Below are 27,929 nucleotides of genomic sequence, written 5' to 3' on the forward strand. Positions count from 1 at the left end.
CGGAAAACCTGAGCCTAAAGTAACAGCACATCAGAAAATAGCTCAATGTAATTGAAGAATCCATAGACTAACCACTTCCAGGAAAATTGGAAAACACTAAACAAACAACATGAAGAGTTTGTATTTACTATGGACTCCCATTAGCTACTCTTCCTGGGATCCAGCAAAATAAAGGCAGTTTATACAATCTTAAAAACATTACAATACATTCACGGATTTCACAACAAACTGTGTGCCCTCAGGCCCTTACTCCACCACTACCACATACCTACAGTACTAAATCCATGTGTATGCATAGTGTGTATGTTATTGTGTGTATGTGTGTATCCATATGTCTGTGCCAATGTTTGTGTTGCTTCACAGTCCCCGCTGTTCCATAAGGGTTTTTATCTGCTGTGTGCCTCCCATAGTCTGTTCTGGACTTGAGGACTGTGAAGAGACCTCTTGTGGCATGTCTTGTGGGGTATGCATGGGTGTCCGAGCTGTGTGCCAGTAGTTTAGACAGACAGCTTGGTGCAGTCAACATGTCAATCTCTCATAAATAAAAGTAGCGATGAAGTCTATCTCTCCTCCACTTTCAGCCAGGAGAGATTGACATGCATATTATTAATATTAGCTCTCTGTGTACATCCAAGGGCCAGTCGGACTGCCCTGTTCTGAGCCAATTGCTAGTCCTTTTTTTTTGGCACCTGACCACACGACTAAACAGTAGTCAAGGTGCGACAAAACGAGGACCTGTAGGGTCTGCCTTGTTGATAGTGTTGTTAAGAAGGTTGAATAAAGCTTTATTATAGACAGACTTCTCCCCATCTTAGCTACTACTGCATCAATATGTTTTGACCATGACAGTTTACCATCCATGGTTACTCCAAGCAGTTTAGTCATCTCAACTTGCTCAATTTCCAAATTATTATTATAAGATTTAGTTGAGGGATTAGTGAGTGTTTTGTTCCAAATAAAATGCTTTTAGTTTTAGAAATATTTAGGGCAAACTTATTCCTTACCGCCCACTCTGAAACTAACTGCAGCCCTTTGTTGAGTGTTGCAGTCATTTCAGTCGCTGTAGTAGCTGGCGTGTATAGTGTTGAGTCATCTGCATACATAGATACTCTGGCTTTACTCAAAGTTAGTGTTATGTCATTAGTAAAAATTGAAAAAAGCAAAGGGCCTAAACAGCTACCCTGGGGAATTCCTGATTCTAACTGGATTATATTTGAGAGGCTTCCATTAAATAACTCCCTCTGTGTTCTGTTAGACAAGTAACTCGGGGCGGCAGGGTAGCCTAGTGGTTAGAGCGTTGGACTAGTAACCGGAAGGTTGCGAGTTCAAACCCCCGAGCTGACAAGGTACAAATCTGTCGTTCTGCCCCTGAACAGGCAGTTAACCCACTGTTCCCAGGCCGTCATTGAAAATAAGAATGTGTTCTTAACTGACTTGCCTGGTTAAATAAAGGTAAAAAATAAAATAAAAAATACAATAAAAAAAAACTCTTTATCCATTATAGCAGGGGGTGTAAAGTCATAACACAAAGAGTTATGGATAAACCACTGGCCCTATCACAAAGACAAACAGCCAAAACATATACATGATCAACTAGAAATCTTAGAAAAAACTATTAAAGACCACCAGAACCCACTGGATTCTCCAACTACATTGAATGAAATACAGGACAAAATACAAACCCTCCAACCCAAAAAGCCTGCGGTGTTGATGGTATCCTAGATTAAATTATAAAATATACAGACCACAAATTCCAATGGGCTATACTTAAACTCTTTAACATCATCCTTAGCTCTGGCATCTTCCCCAATATTTGGAACCCAGGACTGATCACCCCAATCCACAAAAGTGGAGACAAATTTGACCCAATAACTACCGTGGGATAAGCATTAACAGCAACCTAAGGAAAATCCTCTGCATTATCATTAACAGCAGACGCGTATATTTGCTCAGTGAAAACATACTGAGTACTGAGCAAATGCCAAATTGGCTTTTAACCAAAATACCGTACGACAGACCACGTACGTATTCACCCTGCACACCCTTATTGACAATCAAAGAAACCAAAACAAAAGTCTAGCCTAGTGATTAGAGCGTTGGGCCAGTAACCCAAAGGTTGCTGGATTGAATCCCGAGCTGACAAGAAAAAAATCTGTTGTTCTGCCCCTGAACAAGGCATTTAACCCACAGTTTCCTGGCACGCCATCATTGTAAATAAGAATTTGTTCTTAACTTCTCTAGGATAGGGGGCAGCATTCAGAATTTTGGATGAAAAGCATGCCCAAAAAGCATGCTCAAATTCAATTGCCCGCTACTCATCCCCAGAAGATAAGATATGCATATTATTAGATTTGGATAGATTTAGATTTTTGAGGTCACTCTCTTTTCAATGGGCTTTCATTGGGAATCCAGATTTCTAAGGGACCTTCTTGCAGTTCCTAACGCTTCCACTGGATGTCAACAGTCTTTAGAAATTGGTTGTCATTTTCCCTTTGTGTAATGAAGAAGTAACACTGTTCAGAACGAGGCTAGAGTGAAGAGGACTCTTTGTTAGAGGCGCGTGACCAGAACGCTAGCTACAGTTTGTTTTCCTCCTGTATTGAACACAGATCATGCAGTCTTCAATTGTATAGATGATTTACGTAAAAAAATACCTAAAGTTGTATTATAAAAGTAGTTTGAAATGTTTTGGCAAAGTTTTCAGGTAACTTTTGAGATATTTTGTAGTCACGTAGCGCAAGTTGGAACCGGTGTTTTTCTGGATCAAACGCGCCAAATAAATATTGGAGTGCCAACAAAAGAAGCTCGTCAAAGGTAAGGCATTAATTATATCTTTATTTCTGCGTTTTGTGTCGCACCTGGAGGGTTGAAATATACTCGTCAGTGTTTGTTTACTGTTGTGCTATCAGATAATAGCATCATTTGCTTTCGCCGAAAAGCCTTTTTGAAATCTGACATGATGGCTGGATTCACAACAAGTGTAGCTTTAATTTGGTATCTTACATGTGTGATTTCATGAAAGTTTGATTTTTATAGTAATTTATTTGAATTTGGCATTTTCTCCTCCAGGAGAGGTTATTAACTGACTTGCCTAGTTTTCAAAAAAGCTTTTGACTCATTTTGGCATGAGGGTCTGCAATACAAATGGATGGGAAGTGGCGTTGACAAACATACGACATTATAAAATTCATGTACACATACAACAAGTGTGTGCTTAAAATTGTCAAACAACACACACATTTCTTTCCAGAGGGCCGTGGGGTGAGACAGGGATGCAGCTTAAGCCCCACCCTCTTCAACATACATATCAATGAAGGGAACTAGAACAGTCTGCAGCACCCGAGCCTTCTATAACATCAAAAATAACATGAAATTCAACATACTAATTAGGATCTGGCAAAAAACACTTGAATCAGTTTTACAGAACCCATTGCCCTTCACCAACCAAAAATTCACAAAATGGGACAAACGCAAAATTGAGACTCTGCATGCAGAATTCTGCCAAGAATATCCTTGGTGTACAACGTAAACCAAAAAATAATGAATGCAGAGCAGAATTAGGGCGATACCAGCTAATTATCAAAATCCAGAAGAGAGACGTTAAATTCTACAACCTCCTAAAAGGAAGCGATTCCCAAACCTTCCATTACAAAGCCATCACCTACAGAGAGAGGGAACCTGGAGACGTCCCCTAAGCAAGTTGGTCCTGGGGCTCTGTTCACAAACACAAACAGACCCCACAGAGCCCCAGGACAGCAACACAATTAGACCCAACCAAATCAAGAGAAAACTAAAAGATAATTACTTGACACATTGGAAAGAATTAACAAACAAAAACAGAGCAAACTAGAATGCTATTTGGCCCTAAACAGAGAGTAGAGCAGAATATATGACCACTGTGACTGACCCAAACTTAAGGAAAGCTTTGACTATGTACATACTACGTGAGCATAGCCTTGCTATTGAGAAAGGCCGCCGTAGGCAGACCTGGCTCTCAAGAGAAGACATAACTGGTCTAATCGGTCTATAGATACTGGTCTAACAGGTCTATAGATACTGGATACTGGTCTAACAGGTCTATAGATACTGGTCTAACAGGTCTATAGATACTGGTCTAACAGGTCTATAGATACTGGCCTATAGATACTGGTCTAACAGGTCTATAGATACTGGTCTAACAGGTCTATAGATACTGGTCTAACAGGTCTATAGATACTGGTCTAACAGGTCTATAGATACTGGTCTAACAGGTCTATAGATACTGGTCTAACAGGTCCATAGATACTGGTCTAACAGGTCTATAGATACTGGTCTAACTGGTCTATAGATACTGGTCTAACTGGTCTATAGATACTGGTCTAACTGGTCTATAGATACTGGTCTAACAGGTCTATAGACACTGAAGGCTATCGTAATAAAGTGGACGTACAGAACAGACGTTGAAGAAATACAATGGTAGAACCAGAGGTAATACTCAGTTCATTCATTTTATTTTGCTCTGGGCATTGAGATACAACCACAAATACAAAGATGATACAACCACAAAGATGACAAGAACAGAAGAGACCAGAACAGACCATTCAGAGAGATACAGCCAGTAAGTCTTCCTGTCTGCCTGCCTCTCTCTCTGCCTGTCAGTCTTTCTTCCTCTCTGTCTGCCTCTCTCTGCCTGTCAGTCTTTCTTCCTGCCTGTCTCTTTGCTTGTCTCTCTACCATGCTGTCTTCCTGTCTGTCTGTTTTCATGTCAGCCTGTCTCTCTGTCTGTCGTACTGTCTTCCTGCCTGTCTCTCTACCATGCTGTCTTCCTGTCTGTCTGTTTTCATGTCAGCCTGTCTCTCTGTCTGTCCTACTGTCTTCCTGCCTGTCTCTTTGCTTGTCTCTCTACCATGCTGTCTTCCTGTCTGTCTGTTTTCATGTCAGCCTGTCTCTCTGTCTGTCCTACTGTCTTCCTGCCTGTCTCTCTACCATGCTGTCTTCCTGTCTGTCTGTTTTCATGTCATCCTGTCTTCCTGTATGTCTATCTGTCATCCTGTCTGCCTGTCTAGTCAACCACACAACAACACTGCAGGGTAACAGAGAGAGATCACTACTAGATTAATGACTCATATCTAACTGATATCTAATATCTAAATGAGTAAATCAAAACAGAGCACTTCAATCCATAAAGAATGAAATCAATATACTGCAGAATGTGGTCTCTCTCTACATGAGCAGCAGCTAGGACTACTAACTGTTAAACTGCAGTATGGAGAGATTAAGATAATGGCAGCAGCTAGGACTACTAACTGTTAAACTGCAGTATGGAGAGATTAAGATAATGGCAGCAGCTAGGACTACTAACTGTTAAACTGCAGTATGGAGAGATTAAGATAATGGCAGTAGCTAGGACTACTAACTGTTAAACTGCAGTATGGAGAGATTAAGATAATGGCAGCAGCTAGGACTACTAACTGTTAAACTGCAGTATGGAGAGATTAAGATAATGGCAGCAGCTAGGACTACTAACTGTTAAACTGCAGTATGGGGAGATTAAGATAATGGCAGCAGCTAGGACTACTAACTGTTAAACTGCAGTATGGGGAGATTAAGATAATGGCAGCAGCTAGGACTACTAACTGTTAAACTGCAGTATGGAGAGATTAAGATAATGGCAGCAGCTAGGACTACTAACTGTTAAACTGCAGTATGGGGAGATTAAGATAATGGCAGCAGCTAGGACTACTAACTGTTAAACTGCAGTATGGAGAGATTAAGATAATGGCAGCAGCTAGGACTACTAACTGTTAAACTGCAGTATGGGGAGATTAAGATAATGGCAGTAGCTAGGACTACTAACTGTTAAACTGCAGTATGGGGAGATTAAGATAATGGCAGCAGCTAGGACTACTAACTGTTAAACTGCAGTATGGAGATATTAAGATAATGGCAGCAGCTAGGACTACTAACTGTTAAACTGCAGTATGGGGAGATTAAGATATTGCTTAGGATAATATAGAGAAATCGTAATTGCGTCTTTTTGTAGGCACTCACTCCGCCATGGTTTGTTGGACAAAACCTATGGGAAAATGAATGTTTTTGAAGGGTTTTTGGATAAACAGAGAAATAAGGTCTGTGGTAAACAAAGGCTCAGGAGATCGTACGGTTTGTTCTATGAGATCATCTTCACCAGCTAACATCACTTCTTGTGAACTTTGAAGCATTTATGTAATAAAAAAACCCACACAACATAAAGTTGAATAAAAGTCATGTTAACTGACTGATATTATATCATAAAACACAACATATAAGACCTCCTAAGCCTGTGTTAACCTTAGACCTTATTTTCTGCCTTTATTCCAAAACCCCGTTCTTTCCTTATTAATTTTCCCCATAGGAACGGCTGGACGAACCAGAGGCAAATAATTTCCTGTTGTTAGGACTACAAGCTGGGGAGCTCTATAAGAGACTAATGCGGATGGGACTGAGTAGTGGGAAATATAACATTAGATACGATATATCTATACTGCCATGATATAAACACTTAAAAAAAAGCAATTATATAAACTAAGCATTTGCAAGCATATGTGTTGTTTGTAACCAAATGTTGTTGATTCTGAATTTGTTATTAATCCCATTGAATTAAAGCATAAATATATAAAATGTACAAACACGCATAAAATATAGATTCTCCACAACGTTTGATCTTTAAAATATTCCTGTAGGGTAAACTAATAAGAATATTGCCATAGAAAACCCTGTCTGTCTGTCATCCTGTCTGTACTGTACTAATAACATAGTCACATGCCATCACTATGGGGACAGCTCTGACAGAAAACATCCATATAGTAGAAAGAGCAAACAAAACCAAAATGATTGAAGAAGTGCCATACTGTAGAAAATAAAAGAAAGGATTTTCTTGTTAAGTCCAAAGGATCAGCCTTCCTCTTCTTCACTCATCTTCACTTCTGCTCTCCTCAGACTGATTCTGCAGAGGAAGACAACACTATGAGGTCATCAACAGTGGACCTGCTGGGCTGAGACTTCACCAGACCACAGGAATTAACAACCTAACAACCAACTCTAGAATAGCTCAGAGAACAAAGATAAGAGAGAAGAGGAGAGAGAAGCATAACTTACCTTTTCCTCCTGAACTACAGAAGAGCAGAAGAGCAGAGAAAGAGAGAAATGGAGAGAGACATGGAGAGAGAGAGAAACATGGGGATGGAGAGAGACACATGGAGAGAGAGAAACATGGGGATGGAGAGAGACATGGAGAGAGAGAGAAACATGGAGATGGAGAGAGACACATGGGGATGGAGAGACATGGAGAGAGAGAGAAACATGGGGAAGGAGAGAGAGAAACATGGGGATGGAGAGACATGGAGAGAGAAACATGGGGAAGGAGAGAGAGAAACATGGGGATGGAGAGAGACATGGAGAGAGAGAGAGAAACATGGGGAAGGAGAGAGAGAAACATGGGGAAGGAGAGAGAGAAACATGGGGATGGAGAGAGAGAGAAACATGGGGATGGAGAGAGACATGGAGAGAGAGAGAGAAACATGGGGAAGGAGAGAGAGAAACATGGGGATGGAGAGAGAAACATGGGGATGGAGAGAGAGAGAAACATGGGGATGGAGAGAGACATGGAGAGAGAGAGAGAAACATGGGGATGGAGAGAGAGAAACATGGGGATGGAGAGACACATGGAGAGAGAGAGAAACATGGGGATGGAGAGACATGGAGAGAGAGAGAAACATGGGGATGGAGAGACACATGGAGAGAAAAAAACATGGGGATGGAGAGAGAGAAACATGGGGATGGAGAGAGACACATGGGGATGGAGAGAGAGAGACATGGAGAGAGAGAGAAACATGGGGATGGAGAGAGACACATGGGGATGGAGAGAGACACATGGGGATGGAGAGAGAGAGAGACATGGAGAGAGATGGAGAGTGGGAAAGAGAGACATTGAGAGTCTTCTGTGAGTGTAATGTTTACTGATAATTTGTATTGTTTATTTCACTTTAGTTTATTATCTACCTCACTTGCTTTGTCAATGTTAACATAAACTCAGCAAAAAAAGGAACATCCTCTCACTGTCAACTGGGTTTATTTTCAGCAAACATGTGTAAATATTTGTATGAACATAACAATATTCAACAACTGAGACATAAACTGAACAAGTTCCACAGACATGTGACTAACAGAAATGTAATGTGTCCCTGAACAAAGGGGGGTAACAGTCAGTATCTGGTGTGGCCACCAGCTGCATTAAGTACTGCAGTGCATCTCCTCCTCATGGACTGCACCAGATTTGCCAGTTTTTCCTGTGAGATGTTATCCCACTCTTCCACCAAGAGGACGCAGAGGAGCGTGAACGTTGGTGATTTTCAGAGTCAGTAGAAAGGCCTCTTTAGTGTCCTAAGTTTTCATAACTGTGACCTTAATTGCCTACTGTCTGTAAGCTGTTAGTGTCTTAACGACCGTTCCACAGGTGCATGTTCATGAATTGTTTATGGTTCATTGAACAATTAACGACGGTTCCACAGGTGCATGTTCATTAATTGTTTATGGTTCATTGAACAAGCATGGGAAACAGTGTTTAAACCCTTTACAATGAAGATCTGTGAAGTTATTTGGAGTTTTACGAATTATCTTTGAAAGACAGGGTCCTTTTGCTGAGTTTGTTTCCCATGCCAATAAAGCCCTTGAATTAAATTGAGAGAAAGAGAGAGACATATGGAGAGAGAGAAGCATGGTAAGAGGGAAAGAGAGAGAGAGAAAGAGACATGGAGAGAGATAGCATCATAAGAAAACAGCAGGTCAAACACCTTTACCCTGTTAGTCTGAAAACATCCCTGAACCCCAGCAAGTTGTCATGCTGACTTACGTTGTCATCCTGATCTTCGTCGCTGTCATCGTCACTGATGACGGGTTTGGCCTTGGAGCGACTCAGTCGCTTCTTGCCTTTGTTATGGTGACGGGCTCCGATGCTGCTACCGCCACCGTCCTTACCTAGCATTATCTTCACCCTCACTGAATTAGCTGCAGAGGAGAGGGGGATGAGGAGAGAGAGAGGGATGAGGAGAGAGAGAGAGGGAGGGATGAGGAGAGAGAGCAAGAGGGATGAGGAGAGAGAGGGATGAGGAGAGAGAGCAAGAGGGATGAGGAGAGAGAGGGATGAGGAGAGAGAGCAAGAGGGATGAGGAGAGAGAGAGCAAGAGGGATGAGGAGAGAGAGAGAGAGAGATGAGGAGAGAGCAAGAGGGATGAGGAGAGAGAGAGATGAGAGAGAGCAAGAGGGATGAGGAGAGAGAGAGAGATGAGGAGAGAGAGCAAGAGGGATGAGGAGAGAGAGAGAGGGATGAGGAGAGAGAGAGAGAGAGATGAGGAGAGAGAGCAAGAGGGATGAGGAGAGAGAGAGAGATGAGGAGAGAGAGCAAGAGGGATGAGGAGAGAGAGATGAGGAGAGAGAGCAAGAGGGATGAGGAGAGACAGGGGGATGAGGAGAGAGAGAGAGGGATGAGGAGAGAGAGCAAGAGGGAAGAGGAGAGCAAGAGAGAGAGATGAGGAGAGAGAGAAGGATAGAGAGTGATGAGGAGAGGGAGAGACAGGGGGATGAGGAGAGAGAGAGAGAGATCAACAGTGTGCCATCACAGCAGCAAGATTTGTGACCTGCTGCCACAAGAAAAGAAGCAGCCAGTGAAGAACAAACACAATTTAAATACAACCCTTTTTTTATTATCTACTTCACTTGCTTTGGAAATGTTAACATATGTTTCCCATGCCAATAAAGCTCTTAAATGTAATTGAATTTGAAAAGAGAGAGACGAGGACAGAGAGGAGTGTGAGGAGAGAGAGGGGGTGAAAGAAAGAGAGAGATGAGGAGAGGGGGGTGAAAGAAAGAGAGAGATGAGGAGAGAGAGGAGTGTGAGGAGAGAGGGGGTGAAAGAAAGAGAGAGATGAGGGAGAGAGAGAGGGGGTGAAAGAAAGAGAGAGATGAGGAGAGAGAGGAGTGTGAGGAGAGAGAGGGGGTGAAAGAAAGAGAGAGATGAGGAGAGAGGAGTGTGAGGAGAGAGAGGGGGTGAAAGAAAGAGAGAGATGAGAGGAGTGTGAGGGAGAGAGAGGGGGTGAAAGAAAGAGAGAGATGAGGAGAGAGAGGAGTGTGAGGAGAGAGAGAGGGGGTGAAAGAAAGAGAGAGATGAGGAGAGAGAGAGGGGGTGAAAGAAAGAGAGAGATGAGAGAGAGAGAGAGAGGGGGGTGAAAGAAAGAGAGAGATGAGGAGAGAGAGAGGGGGTGAAAGAAAGAGAGAGATGAGGAGAGAGAGAGGGTGAAAGAAAGAGAGAGATGAGGAGAGAGAGAGGGGGGTGAAAGAAAGAGAGAGATGAGGAGAGAGAGGTGTGAGGAGAGAGAGAGAGAGGGATGAGGAAAAAGGGGGATAAGGAGAGAGAGAGAAAGCATTACGGCCCAATAAATTACATGGTACTAAACAGGCCTATAGATGGCGTGCGAACAGTACAGACATCTACCAGTAGCCAAACAATACAATCTCTCCTGGACAACTTTTTAGCCTTAACATTCTCATGCAGCAATGAAGGTTGACAAACTTGGCTAATCCAAAAAGAATAGATAATGAAAAATGGTTCGATAATGATTGGAGAAATCTAAGAAAATCATTGAGAAATACATCTAATTAAAAAGGAAGAGAACCAGACAACAAAAATATAGACCTTCAATATGGGGAAACACAATACAAACACACTAACAACAGACAAGAAACAGTTGGAAATGAGGAATCAAACCACTTCTGGTAGAATTAGAAAATATTAAACCTCATCATGAGGGATTGGCTATCCAAAATGGGGAAATCAAATTGTATTGGTCACATACTGTCACGCCTTGGTCTTAGTATTTTGTGTTTTCTTTAATTATTTGTTCATGCCAGGGTGTGACATGGGTTTATTGTATTGTCGTATTGGGGTTGTTGTAGGCATTGGGATTGTGGTTGATTAGGGGTGTCTAGCATAGGCTTGGCTGCCTGAGGCGGTTCTCAATCAGAGGCAGGTGATTCTCGTTGTCTCTGATTGGGAACCATATTTAGGTAGCCTGGGTTTCACTGTGTGTTTTGTGGGTGATTGTTCCTGTCTCAGTGTGTTTTGTATTTCACCAGATAGGCTGTATAGGTTTTCACGTTTCCGTTTCTTGTTTTTATCGTGTTTATTCTTTCATTTAACATGTATCGAACTAACCACGCTGCATTTTGGTCCGTCTCTCCTTCAACAGGCGAACGCCGTTACACAGACACAATGTTATGTTAACGTGAGTGTAGTGTAATGCTTGTGCTTCTAGTTCTGACAGTGCAGTAATAACCAACAAGTAATCTAACAATTTCACAACAACTACCTTATACAAACACATCTAATTAAATGAAATGTATGGATGAGTGTTTTGGCCGAGGGTCATAGGCAGGATGCAGTAGATGGTATAAAATATAGTATGTACAGTGGGGAGAACAAGTATTTGATAACCTGCAAAATCGGCAGTGTTCCCTACTTACAAAGCATGTACGATTTTTAAGTAATTAATTTGCATTTCATTGCATGACATAAGTATTTGATACATCAGAAAAGCAGAACTTAATATTTGGTACAGAAACCTTTGTTTGCAATTACAGAGATCATACGTTTCCTGTAGTTCTTGACCAGGTTTTGACACACACTGCAGCAGGGATTTTGGCCCACTGTTAAGCATTGAAAATGTAGAGTACCTTTGGGTGTCAGGGGACATGTATAGAGTAAATTTGCAGTGGTCTGATACTCCTTCCATTTCAATATTATCGCTTGCACAGTGCTCCTTGGGATGTTTAAAGCTTGGGAAATCTTTTTGTATCCAAATCCGGCTTTAAACTTCTTCACAACAGTATCTCGGACCTGCCTGGTGTGTTCCTTGTTCTTCATGATGCTCTCTGCGCTTTTAACGGACCTCTGAGACTATCACAGTGCAGGTGCATTTATACGGAGACTTGATTACACACAGGTGGATTGTATTTATCATCATTAGTCATTTCGGTAAACATTGGATCCTTCAGAGATCCTCACTGAACCTCTGGAGAGAGTTTGCTGCACTGAAAGTAAAGGGGCTGAATAATTTTGCACGCCCAATTTTTCAGTTTTTGATTTGTTAAAAAAGTTTGAAATATCCAATAAATGTCGTTCCACTTCATGATTGTGTCCCACTTGTTGTTGATTCTTCACAAAAAAATACAGTTTTATATCTTTATGTTTGAAGCCTGAAATGTGGCAAAAGGTCGCAAAGTTCAAGGGGGCCGAATACTTTCGCAAGGCACTGTATATCCAGATCTCTTTCCATGGTTAAATGCGGTGGATCGCGCTTTCAGTTTTGTGCGAATGCCACCATCCATTTACGGTTTCTGGTTAGGGTAGGTTTTAATAGTCACAGTGGGTATGAAATCGCTGATGCACTTCTTAATAAACGCACTCACTGAGTCAGCGTATAGGTCAATGTTGTTCTCTGAGGCTGACCGGAACAAATTCCAGTCCGCCTGATTAAAACAATCTTGAAGCGTGGCTTCCGATTGGTCAGACCAGCGTTGAATGGGTCTCGTCACTGGTACATCCTGTTTGAGTTTCTCCCTATAAGACGGTAGGAGCAAGATGGCATCGTGGTCAGATTTGCCAAAGGAAGGGCAGGAGAGGGATTTGTATGCGGAAGTTAGAGTAGCAGAGCTCGAGAGTATTAGTGCAATCAATGTGCTGATAGAATTTATGTAGCATTGCTCTCAAATTTGCTTTGTTAAAATCCCCAGCGACAATAAATGCATCCTCCAGATATTATGTTTGCAGTTTACATAGAGTCCAGTGTAGTTCCTTGAGGGAAGTTTTGGTGTTCGCTTGAGGGGGAATGAATGACATAGCAGTGGCCATAACTGAAGATAATTCCGGCATTGGCCAGATGACCTGGTGCTGCTGTCTCCCACTAAGGAGGGTCTGCTGTCTGACCTGGGCTCTGAGCGTTAACCACAGGTTCTGTCAGACCTGGGCTCTGACCGTTAACCACAGGTTCTGTCAGACCTGGGCTCTGACCGTTAACCACAGGTTCTCTTAGACCTGGGCTCTGACCGTTAACCACAGGTTCTGTCAGACCTGGACTCTGACCGTTAATCACAGGTTCAGTCAGACCTGGACTCTGACCGTTAACCACAGGTTCTCTTAGACCTGGACTCTGACCGTTAACCACAGGTTCTCTTAGACCTGGGCTCTGACCGTTAACCACAGGTTCTGTCAGACCTGGACTCTGACCGTTAACCACAGGTTCTCTTAGACCTGGGCTCTGACCGTTAATCACAGGTTCTCTTAGACCTGGGCTCTGACCGTTAACCACAGGTTCAGTCAGACCTGGGCTCTGACCGTTAACCACAGGTTCTCTTAGACCTGGGCTCTGACCGTTAACCACAGGTTCAGTCAGACCTGGGTTCTGACCGTTAACCACAGGTTCTGTCAGACCTGGACTCTGACCGTTAACCACAGGTTCTGTCAGACCTGGGCTCTAAAAAAAAAAACACGAATATAATGATATTCCAAAAGAGGTCTGGAAATCAGGATGACAAATATAAATTATATTTGGACACATTTCTATTAGAACACACGAGACACTACACGTATCTAGAACCTAATATCAGCAACACAGGTAGCTTTCACAGGGCTGTGAATGAGCTGAGAGACAAAGCAAGAAGAGCATTCTATGCCATTAAAAGGAACATTAAAATCAAAATTCCAATTAGAATCTGGCTCAAAATGTTCCAATCAGTTCTAGAACCAGTTGCTCTATATGGCAGTGAAGTATGGGGGTCCACTGTCTAATAATGAATTTACCAAATGGGACAAACATCCAATCGAAATACTGCATGCAGAGTTTTGCTAAGACTGCATTGTAAATTCAAAGAAAAACTCTAAATAACGCATGTACTGCAAAACCCTCTCCTCATTCAAATAGAAAAAAGAGCCATCACATTTTACAACCATCTAAAAACAAGTGACCCCAAAACATTCCATCACACAGCTCTACAATGTCAAGAGATGAAACAAGAGAAGAGTCCCCTCAGCCAGCTGGCTCTGAGGCTCAGTTCACTAACCCAAACCAATCCCATAGAGCCTCAGGACAGCAATCAGCCAGCTGGTTCTGAGACTCAGTTAACTAACCCAAACCGACCCCATTGAGCCTCAGGACAGCAGTCAGCCAGCTGGTTCTGAGGCTCAGTTCACTAACAGGAACCAACTCCATAGAGCCTCAGGACAGCACTCAGAAAATCTGGCCCAACCAGATCATCACAAAGCAAAAAGAAATCACCTATTGGAAAGGCATCACAAAAAATCTAAGTAAACTTCCAATGCTATTTGTCTCTAAACAGACAGTACATGGTGGCAGACTATCTGACCACTGTGACTGATAGAAAACTGAGGAAAACATTGACTAGGTACAGACTCAGTGAACACAGTCTGGCTATAGAGACCGGTCGTCACAGACAAACCTGGCTGCCCAGAGAGGACAGTCTGGCTACAGAGACAGGTCGTCACAGACAAACCTGGCTGCCCAGAGAGGACGGTCTGGCTACAGAGACAGGTCGGAGTATTCACTACAGACAATAGATGGTAGTGAGACAGCAGAGTATTCACTACAGACAATAGATGGCAGTGAGACAACAGAGTATTCACTACAGACAATAGATGGTAGTGAGACAGCAGAGTATTCACTACAGACAATAGATGGTAGTGAGACAGGGTTAACCCTAACCATACATACTACAGTGCCAGTCAAAAGTTTGGACACACCTACTATTTCAAGGGTTGTCCTTTATTTTTACTATTTTCTACATTGTAGAATGACAGTGAAAACATCAAAATGATGAAATGACACATACTGTATGGAATCATGTAGTAACCAAAAAAATGTTAAACAAATAAAAATATATTTATTATTTTACATTCTTCAATGGAATGGAATGCTTTTCCAAAAGTCTTGAAGGAGTTCCCACATATTCTGAGCACCTGTTGGCTGTTTTTCCATCACTCTGCGGTCCAACTCATCCCAAACCATCTCAGTTGGGTTGAGGTCGGGTGATTGTGGAGGCCAGGTCATCTGCACTCCATCACTCTCCTTATTGGTCAAATAGCTCTTACACAGCCTGGAGGTGTGTTGGGTCATTGTCCTGTTGAAAAACAAATAGTCCCACTAAGCCCAAACCAGATGGGATGGAGTATCGCTGCAGAATGCTGTGGTAGCCATGCTGTGGTAGCATGTAGCCATGCTGTGGTAGCATGTAGCCATGCTGTGGTAGCCATGCTGTGGTAGCATGTAGCCATGCTGTGGTAGCCATGCTGTGGTAGCATGTAGCCATGCTGTGGTAGCCATGCTGTGGTAGCATGTAGCCATGCTGTGGTAGCCATGCTGTGGTAGCCATGCTGTGGTAGCCATGCTGTGGTAGCATGTAGCCATGCTATGGTAGCCATGCTGTGGTAGCCATGCTGTGGTAGCCATGCTGTGGTAGCCATGCTGGTTAAGTTTGCCTTGAACTCTAAATAAATCACTGACTGTGTCACCAGCAAAGCACCCCCCACCATCACACCTCCTCCTCCATGCTTAATGGTGGGAACCACATATGCGGAGATCATCCGTTCACCTACTCTGTGTCTCACAAAGACACAGCAGTTGGAACCAATGATCTCAAATTTGGACTCATTTCCACCGGTCTAATGTCCATTGCTTATGTTTCGGCCTAAGCAAGTCTCGTCTTCTTATTGGTGTCCTTTTGTAGTGGTTTCTTTGCAGCATTTCGACCATGAAGGCCTGATTCATGCAGTCTGTTACTTGAACTCTATGAAGCATTTATTTGGGCTGCAATCTGAGGCTGGTAACTCTAATGAGCTTATCCTCTGCAGCAGAGGTAACTCTGGGTCTTCCTTTCCTGTGGCGGTTCTCATGAGAACCAGTTTCATCATAGCGCTTAATGGTTTTTGCGACTGCACTTGAAGAAACTTTCAAAGTTCTTGAAGTTTTCCAGATTGACTGACCTTCATGTATTAAAGTAATGATGGACTGCTGTTTCTCTGCTTATTTCAGCTGTTCTTGCAATAATATGGACCCGGTCTTTTACCAAATAGAGCCATCTTCTGTATACCACCCCTAACTTCTGGAAGCAACATCAGTACAATAACTGTTCGTCGGGAGCTTCCTGAAACCCTTTACAATAACTGTTCGTTGGGAGCTTCCTGAAACCCTTTACAATAACTGTTCGTCGGGAGCTTCCTGAAACCCTTTACAATAACTGTTCGTCGGGAGCTTCCTGAAACCCTTTACAATAACTGTTCGTCGGGAGCTTCCTGAAACCCTTTACAATAACTGTTCGTCGGGAGCTTCCTGAAACCCTTTACAATAACTGTTCGTCGGGAGCTTCCTGAAACCCTTTACAATAACTGTTCGTCGGGAGCTTCCTGAAAACCTTTACAATAACTGTTCGTCGGGAGCTTCCTGCATTTGAAACCCTTTACAATTTAGATCTGTCAAGTTATTTGGATGTTTAGTAATTATCTTTGAATGACAGGGTCCTGAAAAAGGGACGTTTCTTTTTTTTGCTGAGTTTAGGTACAAATACTCCAGAGAACTATGCTGGGAGGTAGATCTGTGAAGTTATAATGCTGGGAGTAGGGTATTTGCTTTGGATATTAGTGACCATTGTCCCAATGAATGTGTGAGGGATTTGCAAATGCCTAGTTTTAAACCCTGTTTTATCACCAGGAGGATTTTAAACATTTCAATGTAACCTTCATTTTGGTGACTTTGATTGTATTGCATCTATACCTGACCCAGAGTTTGGCTCTGAACCACTTATGAAATGTTTTCAATTGTATTGTAGATAAACATGCTCCCCAAAAAAATGGAATTAAAAATAGGTCTTGCCCTTGGTTCAGTCCAGAGCTATCTGAAGTCGTACACAACAGAGATGCTGCCTGAGCCAAAGCTAGATTCAGACTCGGGCCCAGACTGGCAGTCATTCAGGCGATTTGAGAACTCTGTGTAAACTACTTCTGATTATTATGTTAATACACTATCTGCATGTACAGGGAACCCAGCTACATTTTGGAAAGTTGTTTCATCACTGAAGGGTTGTGTCTCCACTTCTCTCCCCCAATAAATTAATTTAGATTCTGGCCCTATTACTGACCAAATGAATATATTTAATGCATTTAATCACCATGTTATCTCTGCAGGCTTTATATTAGATTGCATTTCAAAGCCAGCTCTTGAAAAGAGTAGTTTGGATGTTGATGGTGAAAATCTATTGAATGATTCTGAAAATGTTGGTCGGCCGTTTTCTTTTCTGAAATTCACTGATAAAGAAGTTCAGGGATGCTTTGTTAACATTAGACAACATCAAATCCCCAGGGGCTGATCATCTGGAGCCTGGTCTGCGTTAGCGTGCAGCGCCCCTTATTACTGGCTTACTCCATACAAATGACCTGGACATCTATCACTCCATTAGGGTGGGGATACATCCATCACTCTATTAGGGTGGGGATACATCTATCACTCTATTAGGGTGGGGATACATCTATCACTCCATTAGGGTGGGGATACATCTATCACTCCATTAGGGTGGGGATACATCTATCACTCTATTAGGGTGGGGATACATCTATCACTCCATTAGGGTGGGGATACATCTATCACTCCATTAGGGTGGGGATACATCTATCACTCCATTAGGTGGGGATACATCTATCACTCTATTAGGGTGGGGATACATCTATCACTCCATTAGGGGGTGGATACATACTCCATAGGTGGGGATACATCTCACTCCATTAGGGTGGGGATACATCTATCACTCCATTAGGGTGGGGATACATCTATCACTCCATTAGGGTGGGGATACATCTGTCACTCTATTAGGGTGGGGATACATCTATCACTCCATTAGGGTGGGGATACATCTATCACTCTATTAGGGTGGGGATACATCTATCACTCCATTAGGGTGGGGATACATCTATCACTCTATTAGGGTGGGGATACATCTATCACTCTATTAGGTGGGGATACATCTATCACTCCATTAGGGTGGGGATACATCTATCACTCCATTAGGGTGGGGATACATCTATCACTCTATTAGGGTGGGGATACATCTATCACTCTATTAGGGTGGGGATACATCTATCACTCCATTAGGGTGGGGATACATCTATCACTCTATTAGGGTGGGGATACATCTGTCACTCTATTAGGGTGGGGATACATCTATCACTCCATTAGGGTGGGGATACATCTATCACTCCATTAGGGTGGGGATACATATATCACTCCATTAGGTGGGGATACATCTATCACTCTATTAGGGTGGGGATACATCTATCACTCCATTAGGGTGGGGATACATCTATCACTCCATTAGGGTGGGGATACATCTATCACTCTATTAGGGTGGGGATACATCTATCACTCTATTAGGGTGGGGATACATCTATCACTCTATTAGGGTGGGGATACATCTATCACTCCATTAGGGTGGGGATACATCTATCACTCCATTAGGGTGGGGATACATCTATCACTCCATTAGGGTGGGGATACATCTATCACTCCATTAGGGTGGGGATACATCTATCACTCTAGGTGGGGATACATCTATCACTCCATTAGGGTGGGGATACATCTATCACTCCATTAGGGTGGGGATACATCTATCACTCCATTAGGGTGGGGATACATCTATCACTCCATTAGGGTGGGGATACATCTATCACTCTATTAGGGTGGGGATACATCTATCACTCTATTAGGGTGGGGATACATCTATCACTCCATTAGGGTGGGGATACATCTATCACTCTATTAGGGTGGGGATACATCTATCACTCCATTAGGGTGGGGATACATCTATCACTCTATTAGGGTGGGGATACATCTATCACTCCATTAGGGTGGGGATACATCTATCACTCCATTAGGGTGGGGATACAAATGATGTAGACATCTATCACTCTATTAGGGTGGGGATACAAATGATGTAGACATCTATCACTCTATTAGGGTGGGGATACATATATCACTCTATTAGGGTGGGGATACATCTATCACTCTATTAGGGTGGGGATACATCTATCACTCCATTAGGGTGGGGATACATCTATCACTCCATTAGGGTGGGGATACATCTATCACTCCATTAGGGTGGGGATACATCTATCACTCCATTAGGGTGGGGATACATCTATCACTCCATTAGGGTGGGGATACATCTATCACTCCATTAGGGTGGGGATACATCTATCACTCCATTAGGGTGGGGATACATCTATCACTCTATTAGGGTGGGGATACATCTATCACTCCATTAGGGTGGGGATACATCTATCACTCCATTAGGGTGGGGATACATCTATCACTCCATTAGGGTGGGGATACAAATGATGTAGACATCTATCACTCCATTAGGGTGGGGATACATCTATCACTCCATTAGGGTGGGGATACATCTATCACTCCATTAGGGTGGGGATACATCTATCACTCTATTAGGGTGGGGATACATCTATCACTCCATTAGGGTGGGGATACATCTATCACTCCATTAGGGTGGGGATACATCTATCACTCCATTAGGGTGGGGATACATCTATCACTCCATTAGGGTGGGGATACATCTATCACTCCATTAGGGTGGGGATACATCTATCACTCTATTAGGGTAGGGATACATCTATCACTCCATTAGGGTGGGGATACATCTATCACTCCATTAGGGTGGGGATACATCTATCACTCCATTAGGGTGGGGATACATCTATCACTCCATTAGGTGGGGATACATCTATCACTCCATTAGGGTGGGGATACATCTATCACTCCATTAGGGTGGGGATACATCTATCACTCCATTAGGGTGGGGATACATCTATCACTCTATCACTCCATTAGGGTGGGGATACATCTATCACTCCATTAGGGTGGGGATACATCCATCACTCCATTAGGGTGGGGATACATCTATCACTCCATTAGGGTGGGGATACATCTATCACTCCATTAGGGTGGGGATACATCTATCACTCCATTAGGGTGGGGATACATCTATCACTCTATTAGGGTGGGGATACATCTATCACTCTATTAGGGTGGGGATACATCTATCACTCCATTAGGGTGGGGATACATCTATCACTCCATTAGGGTGGGGATACATCTATCACTCTATTAGGGTGGGGATACATCTATCACTCTAGGTGGGGATACATCTATCAATCCATTAGGGTGGGGATACATCTATCACTCTATTAGGGTGGGGATACATCTATCACTCCATTAGGGTGGGGATACATCTATCACTCCATTAGGGTGGGGATACATCTATCACTCCATTAGGGTGGGGATACATCTATCACTCTATTAGGGTGGGGATACATCTATCACTCCATTAGGGTGGGGATACATCTATCACTCCATTAGGGTGGGGATACATCTATCACTCCATTAGGGTGGGGATACATCTATCACTCTATTAGGGTGGGGATACATCTATCACTCCATTAGGGTGGGGATACATCTATCACTCCATTAGGGTGGGGATACATCTATCACTCCATTAGGGTGGGGATACATCTATCACTCTATTAGGGTGGGGATACATCTATCACTCCATTAGGGTGGGGATACATCTATCACTCCATTAGGGTGGGGATACAAATGATGTAGACATCTATCACTCCATTAGGGTGGGGATACATCTATCACTCCATTAGGGTGGGGATACATCTATCACTCCATTAGGGTGGGGATACAAATGATGTAGACATCTATCACTCCATTAGGGTGGGGATACATCTATCACTCCATTAGGGTGGGGATACATCTATCACTCCATTAGGGTGGGGATACATCTATCACTCTATTAGGGTGGGGATACATCTATCACTCCATTAGGGTGGGGATACATCTATCACTCCATTAGGGTGGGGATACATCTATCACTCTATTAGGGTGGGGATACATCTATCACTCCATTAGGGTGGGGATACATCTATCACTCTATTAGGGTGGGGATACATCTATCACTCCATTAGGGTGGGGATACATCTATCACTCCATTAGGGTGGGGATACATCTATCACTCTATTAGGGTGGGGATACATCTATCACTCCATTAGGGTGGGGATACAAATGATGGAGACATCTATCACTCCATTAGGGTGGGGATACATATATCACTCTAGGTGGGGATACATCTATCACTCCATTAGGGTGGGGATACATCTATCACTCCATTAGGGTGGGGATACATCTATCACTCCATTAGGGTGGGGATACATCTATCACTCCATTAGGGTGGGGATACATCTATCACTCTATTAGGGTGGGGATACATCTATCACTCCATTAGGGTGGGGATACATCTATCACTCTATTAGGGTGGGGATACATCTATCACTCCATTAGGGTGGGATACATCTATCACTCCATTAGGTGGGGATACATCTATCACTCTATTAGGGTGGGGATACATCTATCACTCTATTAGGGTGGGGATACATCTATCACTCCATTAGGGTGGGGATACATCTATCACTCCATTAGGGTGGGGATACAAATGATGTAGACATCTATCACTCCATTAGGGTGGGGATACATCTATCACTCCATTAGGGTGGGGATACATCTATCACTCCATTAGGGTGGGGATACATCTATCACTCCATTAGGGTGGGGATACAACTATCACTCCATTAGGGTGGGGATACATCTATCACTCTATTAGGGTGGGGATACATCTATCACTCCATTAGGGTGGGGATACATCTATCACTCTATTAGGGTGGGGATACATCTATCACTCCATTAGGGTGGGGATACATCTATCACTCCATTAGGGTGGGGATACATCTATCACTCCATTAGGGTGGGGATACACTATCACTCCATTAGGGTGGGGATACATCTATCACTCTATTAGGGTGGGGATACATCTATCACTCCATTAGGGTGGGGATACATCTATCACTCTATTAGGGTGGGGATACATCTATCACTCCATTAGGGTGGGGATACATCTATCACTCTATTAGGGTGGGGATACATCTATCACTCTATTAGGGTGGGGATACATCTATCACTCCATTAGGGTGGGGATACATCTATCACTCCATTAGGGTGGGGATACAAATGATGTAGACATCTATCACTCCATTAGGGTGGGGATACATCTATCACTCCATTAGGGTGGGGATACATCTATCACTCCATTAGGGTGGGGATACATCTATCACTCTATTAGGGTGGGGATACATCTATCACTCTATTAGGGTGGGGATACATCTATCACTCCATTAGGGTGGGGATACATCTATCACTCCATTAGGGTGGGGATACATCTATCACTCTATTAGGGTGGGGATACATCTATCACTCCATTAGGGTGGGGATACATCTATCACTCCATTAGGGTGGGGATACATCTTCACTCCATTAGGGTGGGGATACATCTATCACTCCATTAGGGTGGGGATACATCTATCACTCTATTAGGGTGGGGATACATCTATCACTCTATTAGGGTGGGGATACATCTATCACTCCATTAGGGTGGGGATACATCTATCACTCCATTAGGGTGGGGATACAAATGATGTAGACATCTATCACTCCATTAGGGTGGGGATACATCTATCACTCCATTAGGGTGGGGATACATCTATCACTCCATTAGGGTGGGGATACATCTATCACTCTATTAGGGTGGGGATACATCTATCACTCCATTAGGGTGGGGATACATCTATCACTCCATTAGGGTGGGGATACATCTATCACTCTATTAGGGTGGGGATACATCTATCACTCCATTAGGGTGGGGATACATCTATCACTCTATTAGGGTGGGGATACATCTATCACTCCATTAGGGTGGGGATACATCTATCACTCCATTAGGGTGGGGATACATCTATCACTCTATTAGGGTGGGGATACATCTATCACTCCATTAGGGTGGGGATACAAATGATATCACTCTATCACTCCATTAGGGTGGGGATACATCTATCACTCTATTAGGGTGGGGATACATCTATCACTCCATTAGGGTGGGGATACATCTATCACTCCATTAGGGTGGGGATACATCTATCACTCCATTAGGGTGGGGATACATCTATCACTCCATTAGGGTGGGGATACATCTATCACTCCATTAGGGTGGGGATACATCTATCACTCCATTAGGGTGGGGATACATCTATCACTCTATTAGGGTGGGGATACATCTATCACTCCATTAGGGTGGGATACATCTATCACTCTATTAGGGTGGGGATACATCTATCACTCCATTAGGGTGGGGATACATCTATCACTCCATTAGGGTGGGGATACATCTATCACTCCATTAGGGTGGGGATACAAATGATGTAGACATCTATCACTCCATTAGGGTGGGGATACATCTATCACTCCATTAGGGTGGGGATACATCTATCACTCCATTAGGGTGGGGATACATCTATCACTCTATTAGGGTGGGGATACATCTATCACTCCATTAGGGTGGGGATACATCTATCACTCCATTAGGGTGGGGATACATCTATCACTCCATTAGGGTGGGGATACATCTATCACTCCATTAGGGTGGGGATACATCTATCACTCCATTAGGGTGGGGATACATCTATCACTCCATTAGGGTGGGGATACATCTATCACTCCATTAGGGTGGGGATACATCTATCACTCCATTAGGGTGGGGATACATCTATCACTCCATTAGGGTGGGGATACAAATGATGTGGGGAGACATCTATCACTCCATTAGGGTGGGGATACATCTATCACTCCATTAGGGTGGGGATACATCTATCACTCCATTAGGGTGGGGATACAAATGATGTAGACATCTATCACTCCATTAGGGTGGGGATACATCTATCACTCCATTAGGGTGGGGATACATCTATCACTCCATTAGGGTGGGGATACATCTATCACTCTATTAGGGTGGGGATACATCTATCACTCTAGGTGGGGATACATCTATCACTCCATTAGGGTGGGGATACATCTATCACTCTATTAGGGTGGGGATACATCTATCACTCCATTAGGGTGGGGATACATCTATCACTCTATTAGGGTGGGATACATCTATCACTCCATTAGGGTGGGGATACATCTATCACTCCATTAGGGTGGGGATACATCTATCACTCTATTAGGGTGGGGATACATCTATCACTCCATTAGGGTGGGGATACAAATGATGGAGACATCTATCACTCCATTAGGGTGGGGATACATCTATCACTCTATTAGGGTGGGGATACATCTATCACTCCATTAGGGTGGGGATACATCTATCACTCCATTAGGGTGGGGATACATCTATCACTCCATTAGGGTGGGGATACATCTATCACTCCATTAGGGTGGGGATACATCTATCACTCTATTAGGGTGGGGATACATCTATAACTCCATTAGGGTGGGGATACATCTATCACTCCATTAGGGTGGGGATACATCTATCACTCCATTAGGGTGGGGATACATCTATCACTCTATTAGGGTGGGGATACATCTATCACTCTATTAGGGTGGGGATACATCTATCACTCCATTAGGGTGGGGATACATCTATCACTCCATTAGGGTGGGGATACAAATACATCTATCACTCCATTAGGGTGGGGATACATCTATCACTCCATTAGGGTGGGGATACATCTATCACTCCATTAGGGTGGGGATACATCTATCACTCTATTAGGGTGGGGATACATCTATCACTCTATTAGGGTGGGGATACATCTATCACTCCATTAGGGTGGGGATACATCTATCACTCCATTAGGGTGGGGATACATCTATCACTCTAGGTGGGGATACATCTATCACTCCATTAGGGTGGGGATACATCTATCACTCTATTAGGGTGGGGATACATCTATCACTCCATTAGGGTGGGGATACATCTATCACTCCATTAGGGTGGGGATACATCTATCACTCTATTAGGGTGGGGATACATCTATCACTCCATTAGGGTGGGGATACATCTATCACTCCATTAGGGTGGGGATACATCTATCACTCCATTAGGGTGGGGATACATCTATCACTCCATTAGGGTGGGGATACATCTATCACTCTATTAGGGTGGGGATACATCTATCACTCCATTAGGGTGGGGATATCATCTATCACTCCATTAGGGTGGGGATACATCTATCACTCCATTAGGGTGGGGATACATCTATCACTCTATTAGGGTGGGGATACATCTATCACTCCATTAGGGTGGGGATACATCTATCACTCCATTAGGGTGGGGATACATCTATCACTCTATTAGGGTGGGGATACATCTATCACTCCATTAGGGTGGGGATACATCTATCACTCTAGGTGGGGATACATCTATCACTCTATTAGGGTGGGGATACATCTATCACTCTATTAGGGTGGGGATACATCTATCACTCCATTAGGGTGGGGATACATCTATCACTCTATTAGGGTGGGGATACATCTATCACTCCATTAGGGTGGGGATACATCTATCACTCCATTAGGGTGGGGATACATCTATCACTCCATTAGGGTGGGGATACATCTATCACTCCATTAGGGTGGGGATACATCTATCACTCTATTAGGGTGGGGATACATCTATCACTCCATTAGGGTGGGGATACATCTATCACTCCATTAGGGTGGGGATACAAATGATGTAGACATCTATCACTCCATTAGGGTGGGGATACATCTATCACTCCATTAGGGTGGGGATACATCTATCACTCCATTAGGGTGGGGATACAAATGATGTAGACATCTATCACTCCATTAGGGTGGGGATACATCTATCACTCTAGGTGGGGATACATCTATCACTCCATTAGGGTGGGGATACATCTATCACTCTATTAGGGTGGGGATACATCTATCACTCCATTAGGGTGGGGATACATCTATCACTCCATTAGGGTGGGGATACATCTATCACTCTATTAGGGTGGGGATACATCTATCACTCCATTAGGGTGGGGATACATCTATCACTCTATTAGGGTGGGGATACATCTATCACTCCATTAGGGTGGGGATACATCTATCACTCCATTAGGGTGGGGATACATCTATCACTCTATTAGGGTGGGGATACATCTATCACTCCATTAGGGTGGGGATACAAATGATGGAGACATCTATCACTCCATTAGGGTGGGGATACATCTATCACTCTATTAGGGTGGGGATACATCTATCACTCCATTAGGGTGGGGATACATCTATCACTCCATTAGGGTGGGGATACATCTATCACTCCATTAGGGTGGGGATACATCTATCACTCCATTAGGGTGGGGATACATCTATCACTCTATTAGGGTGGGGATACATCTATCACTCCATTAGGGTGGGGATACATCTATCACTCTATTAGGGTGGGGATACATCTATCACTCCATTAGGGTGGGGATACATCTATCACTCTATTAGGGTGGGGATACATCTATCACTCTATTAGGGTGGGGATACATCTATCACTCCATTAGGGTGGGGATACATCTATCACTCCATTAGGGTGGGGATACAAATGATGTAGACATCTATCACTCCATTAGGGTGGGGATACATCTATCACTCCATTAGGGTGGGGATACATCTATCACTCTATTAGGGTGGGGATACATCTATCACTCCATTAGGGTGGGGATACATCTATCACTCTATTAGGGTGGGGATACATCTATCACTCCATTAGGGTGGGGATACATCTATCACTCTAGGTGGGGATACATCTATCACTCTATTAGGGTGGGGATACATCTATCACTCCATTAGGGTGGGGATACATCTATCACTCCATTAGGGTGGGGATACAAATGATGTAGACATCTATCACTCCATTAGGGTGGGGATACATCTATCACTCCATTAGGGTAGGGGGGATACATCTATCACTCCATTAGGGTGGGGATACATCTATCACTCTATTAGGGTGGGGATACATCTATCACTCCATTAGGGTGGGGATACATCATCTCCATTAGGGTGGGGATACATCTATCACTCCATTAGGGTGGGGATACATCTATCACTCCATTAGGGTGGGGATACATCTATCACTCCATTAGGGTGGGGATACATCTATCACTCCATTAGGGTGGGGATACATCTATCACTCCATTAGGGTGGGGATACATCTATCACTCCATTAGGGTGGGGATACATATATCACTCCATTAGGGTGGGGATACATCTATCACTCCATTAGGGTGGGGATACATCTATCACTCCATTAGGGTGGGGATACATCTATCACTCCATTAGGGTGGGGATACATCTATCACTCCATTAGGGTGGGGATACATCTATCACTCCATTAGGGTGGGGATACATCTATCACTCCATTAGGGTGGGGATACATCTATCACTCTAGGTGGGGATACATCTATCACTCTATTAGGGTGGGGATACATCTATCACTCCATTAGGGTGGGGATACATCTATCACTCTAGGTGGGGATACATCTATCACTCCATTAGGGTGGGGATACATCTATCACTCTATTAGGGTGGGGATACATCTATCACTCCATTAGGGTGGGGATACATCTATCACTCCATTAGGGTGGGGATACATCTATCACTCCATTAGGGTGGGGATACAAATGATGTAGACATCTATCACTCCATTAGGGTGGGGATACATCTATCACTCCATTAGGGTGGGGATACATCTATCACTCTATTAGGGTGGGGATACATCTATCACTCCATTAGGGTGGGGATACATCTATCACTCCATTAGGGTGGGGATACATCTATCACTCTATTAGGGTGGGGATACATCTATCACTCCATTAGGGTGGGGATACA

The 27,929-nt window shown here is 43.4% G+C and overlaps 1 protein-coding gene across 6 annotated transcripts in view; it reads right to left on the bottom strand.

Moving 5' to 3' along the window:
- Positions 1 to 4,468: 4,468 nt before the first annotated feature.
- Positions 4,469 to 27,929, bottom strand: part of smarca2 (SWI/SNF related, matrix associated, actin dependent regulator of chromatin, subfamily a, member 2) — a 182,105-nt gene continuing 158,644 nt past the window's right edge. For all 6 annotated transcript variants that reach the window (XM_065026942.1, XM_065026946.1, XM_065026945.1 and 3 more), the window contains 2 exons: positions 8,870 to 9,024; positions 4,469 to 6,964 (listed from right to left, as the gene is read on the bottom strand). In XM_065026942.1, coding sequence (XP_064883014.1) covers positions 6,929 to 6,964; positions 8,870 to 9,024 — 191 coding nt within the window. In that variant the 3' untranslated portion in view covers positions 4,469 to 6,928. The remainder of the gene's footprint in view (positions 6,965 to 8,869; positions 9,025 to 27,929) is intronic.

Source organism: Oncorhynchus nerka, linkage group LG13 (genome assembly GCF_034236695.1).
Source record: "Oncorhynchus nerka isolate Pitt River linkage group LG13, Oner_Uvic_2.0, whole genome shotgun sequence".
In the NCBI taxonomy this organism is placed as follows: Eukaryota; Metazoa; Chordata; class Actinopteri; order Salmoniformes; family Salmonidae; genus Oncorhynchus; species Oncorhynchus nerka.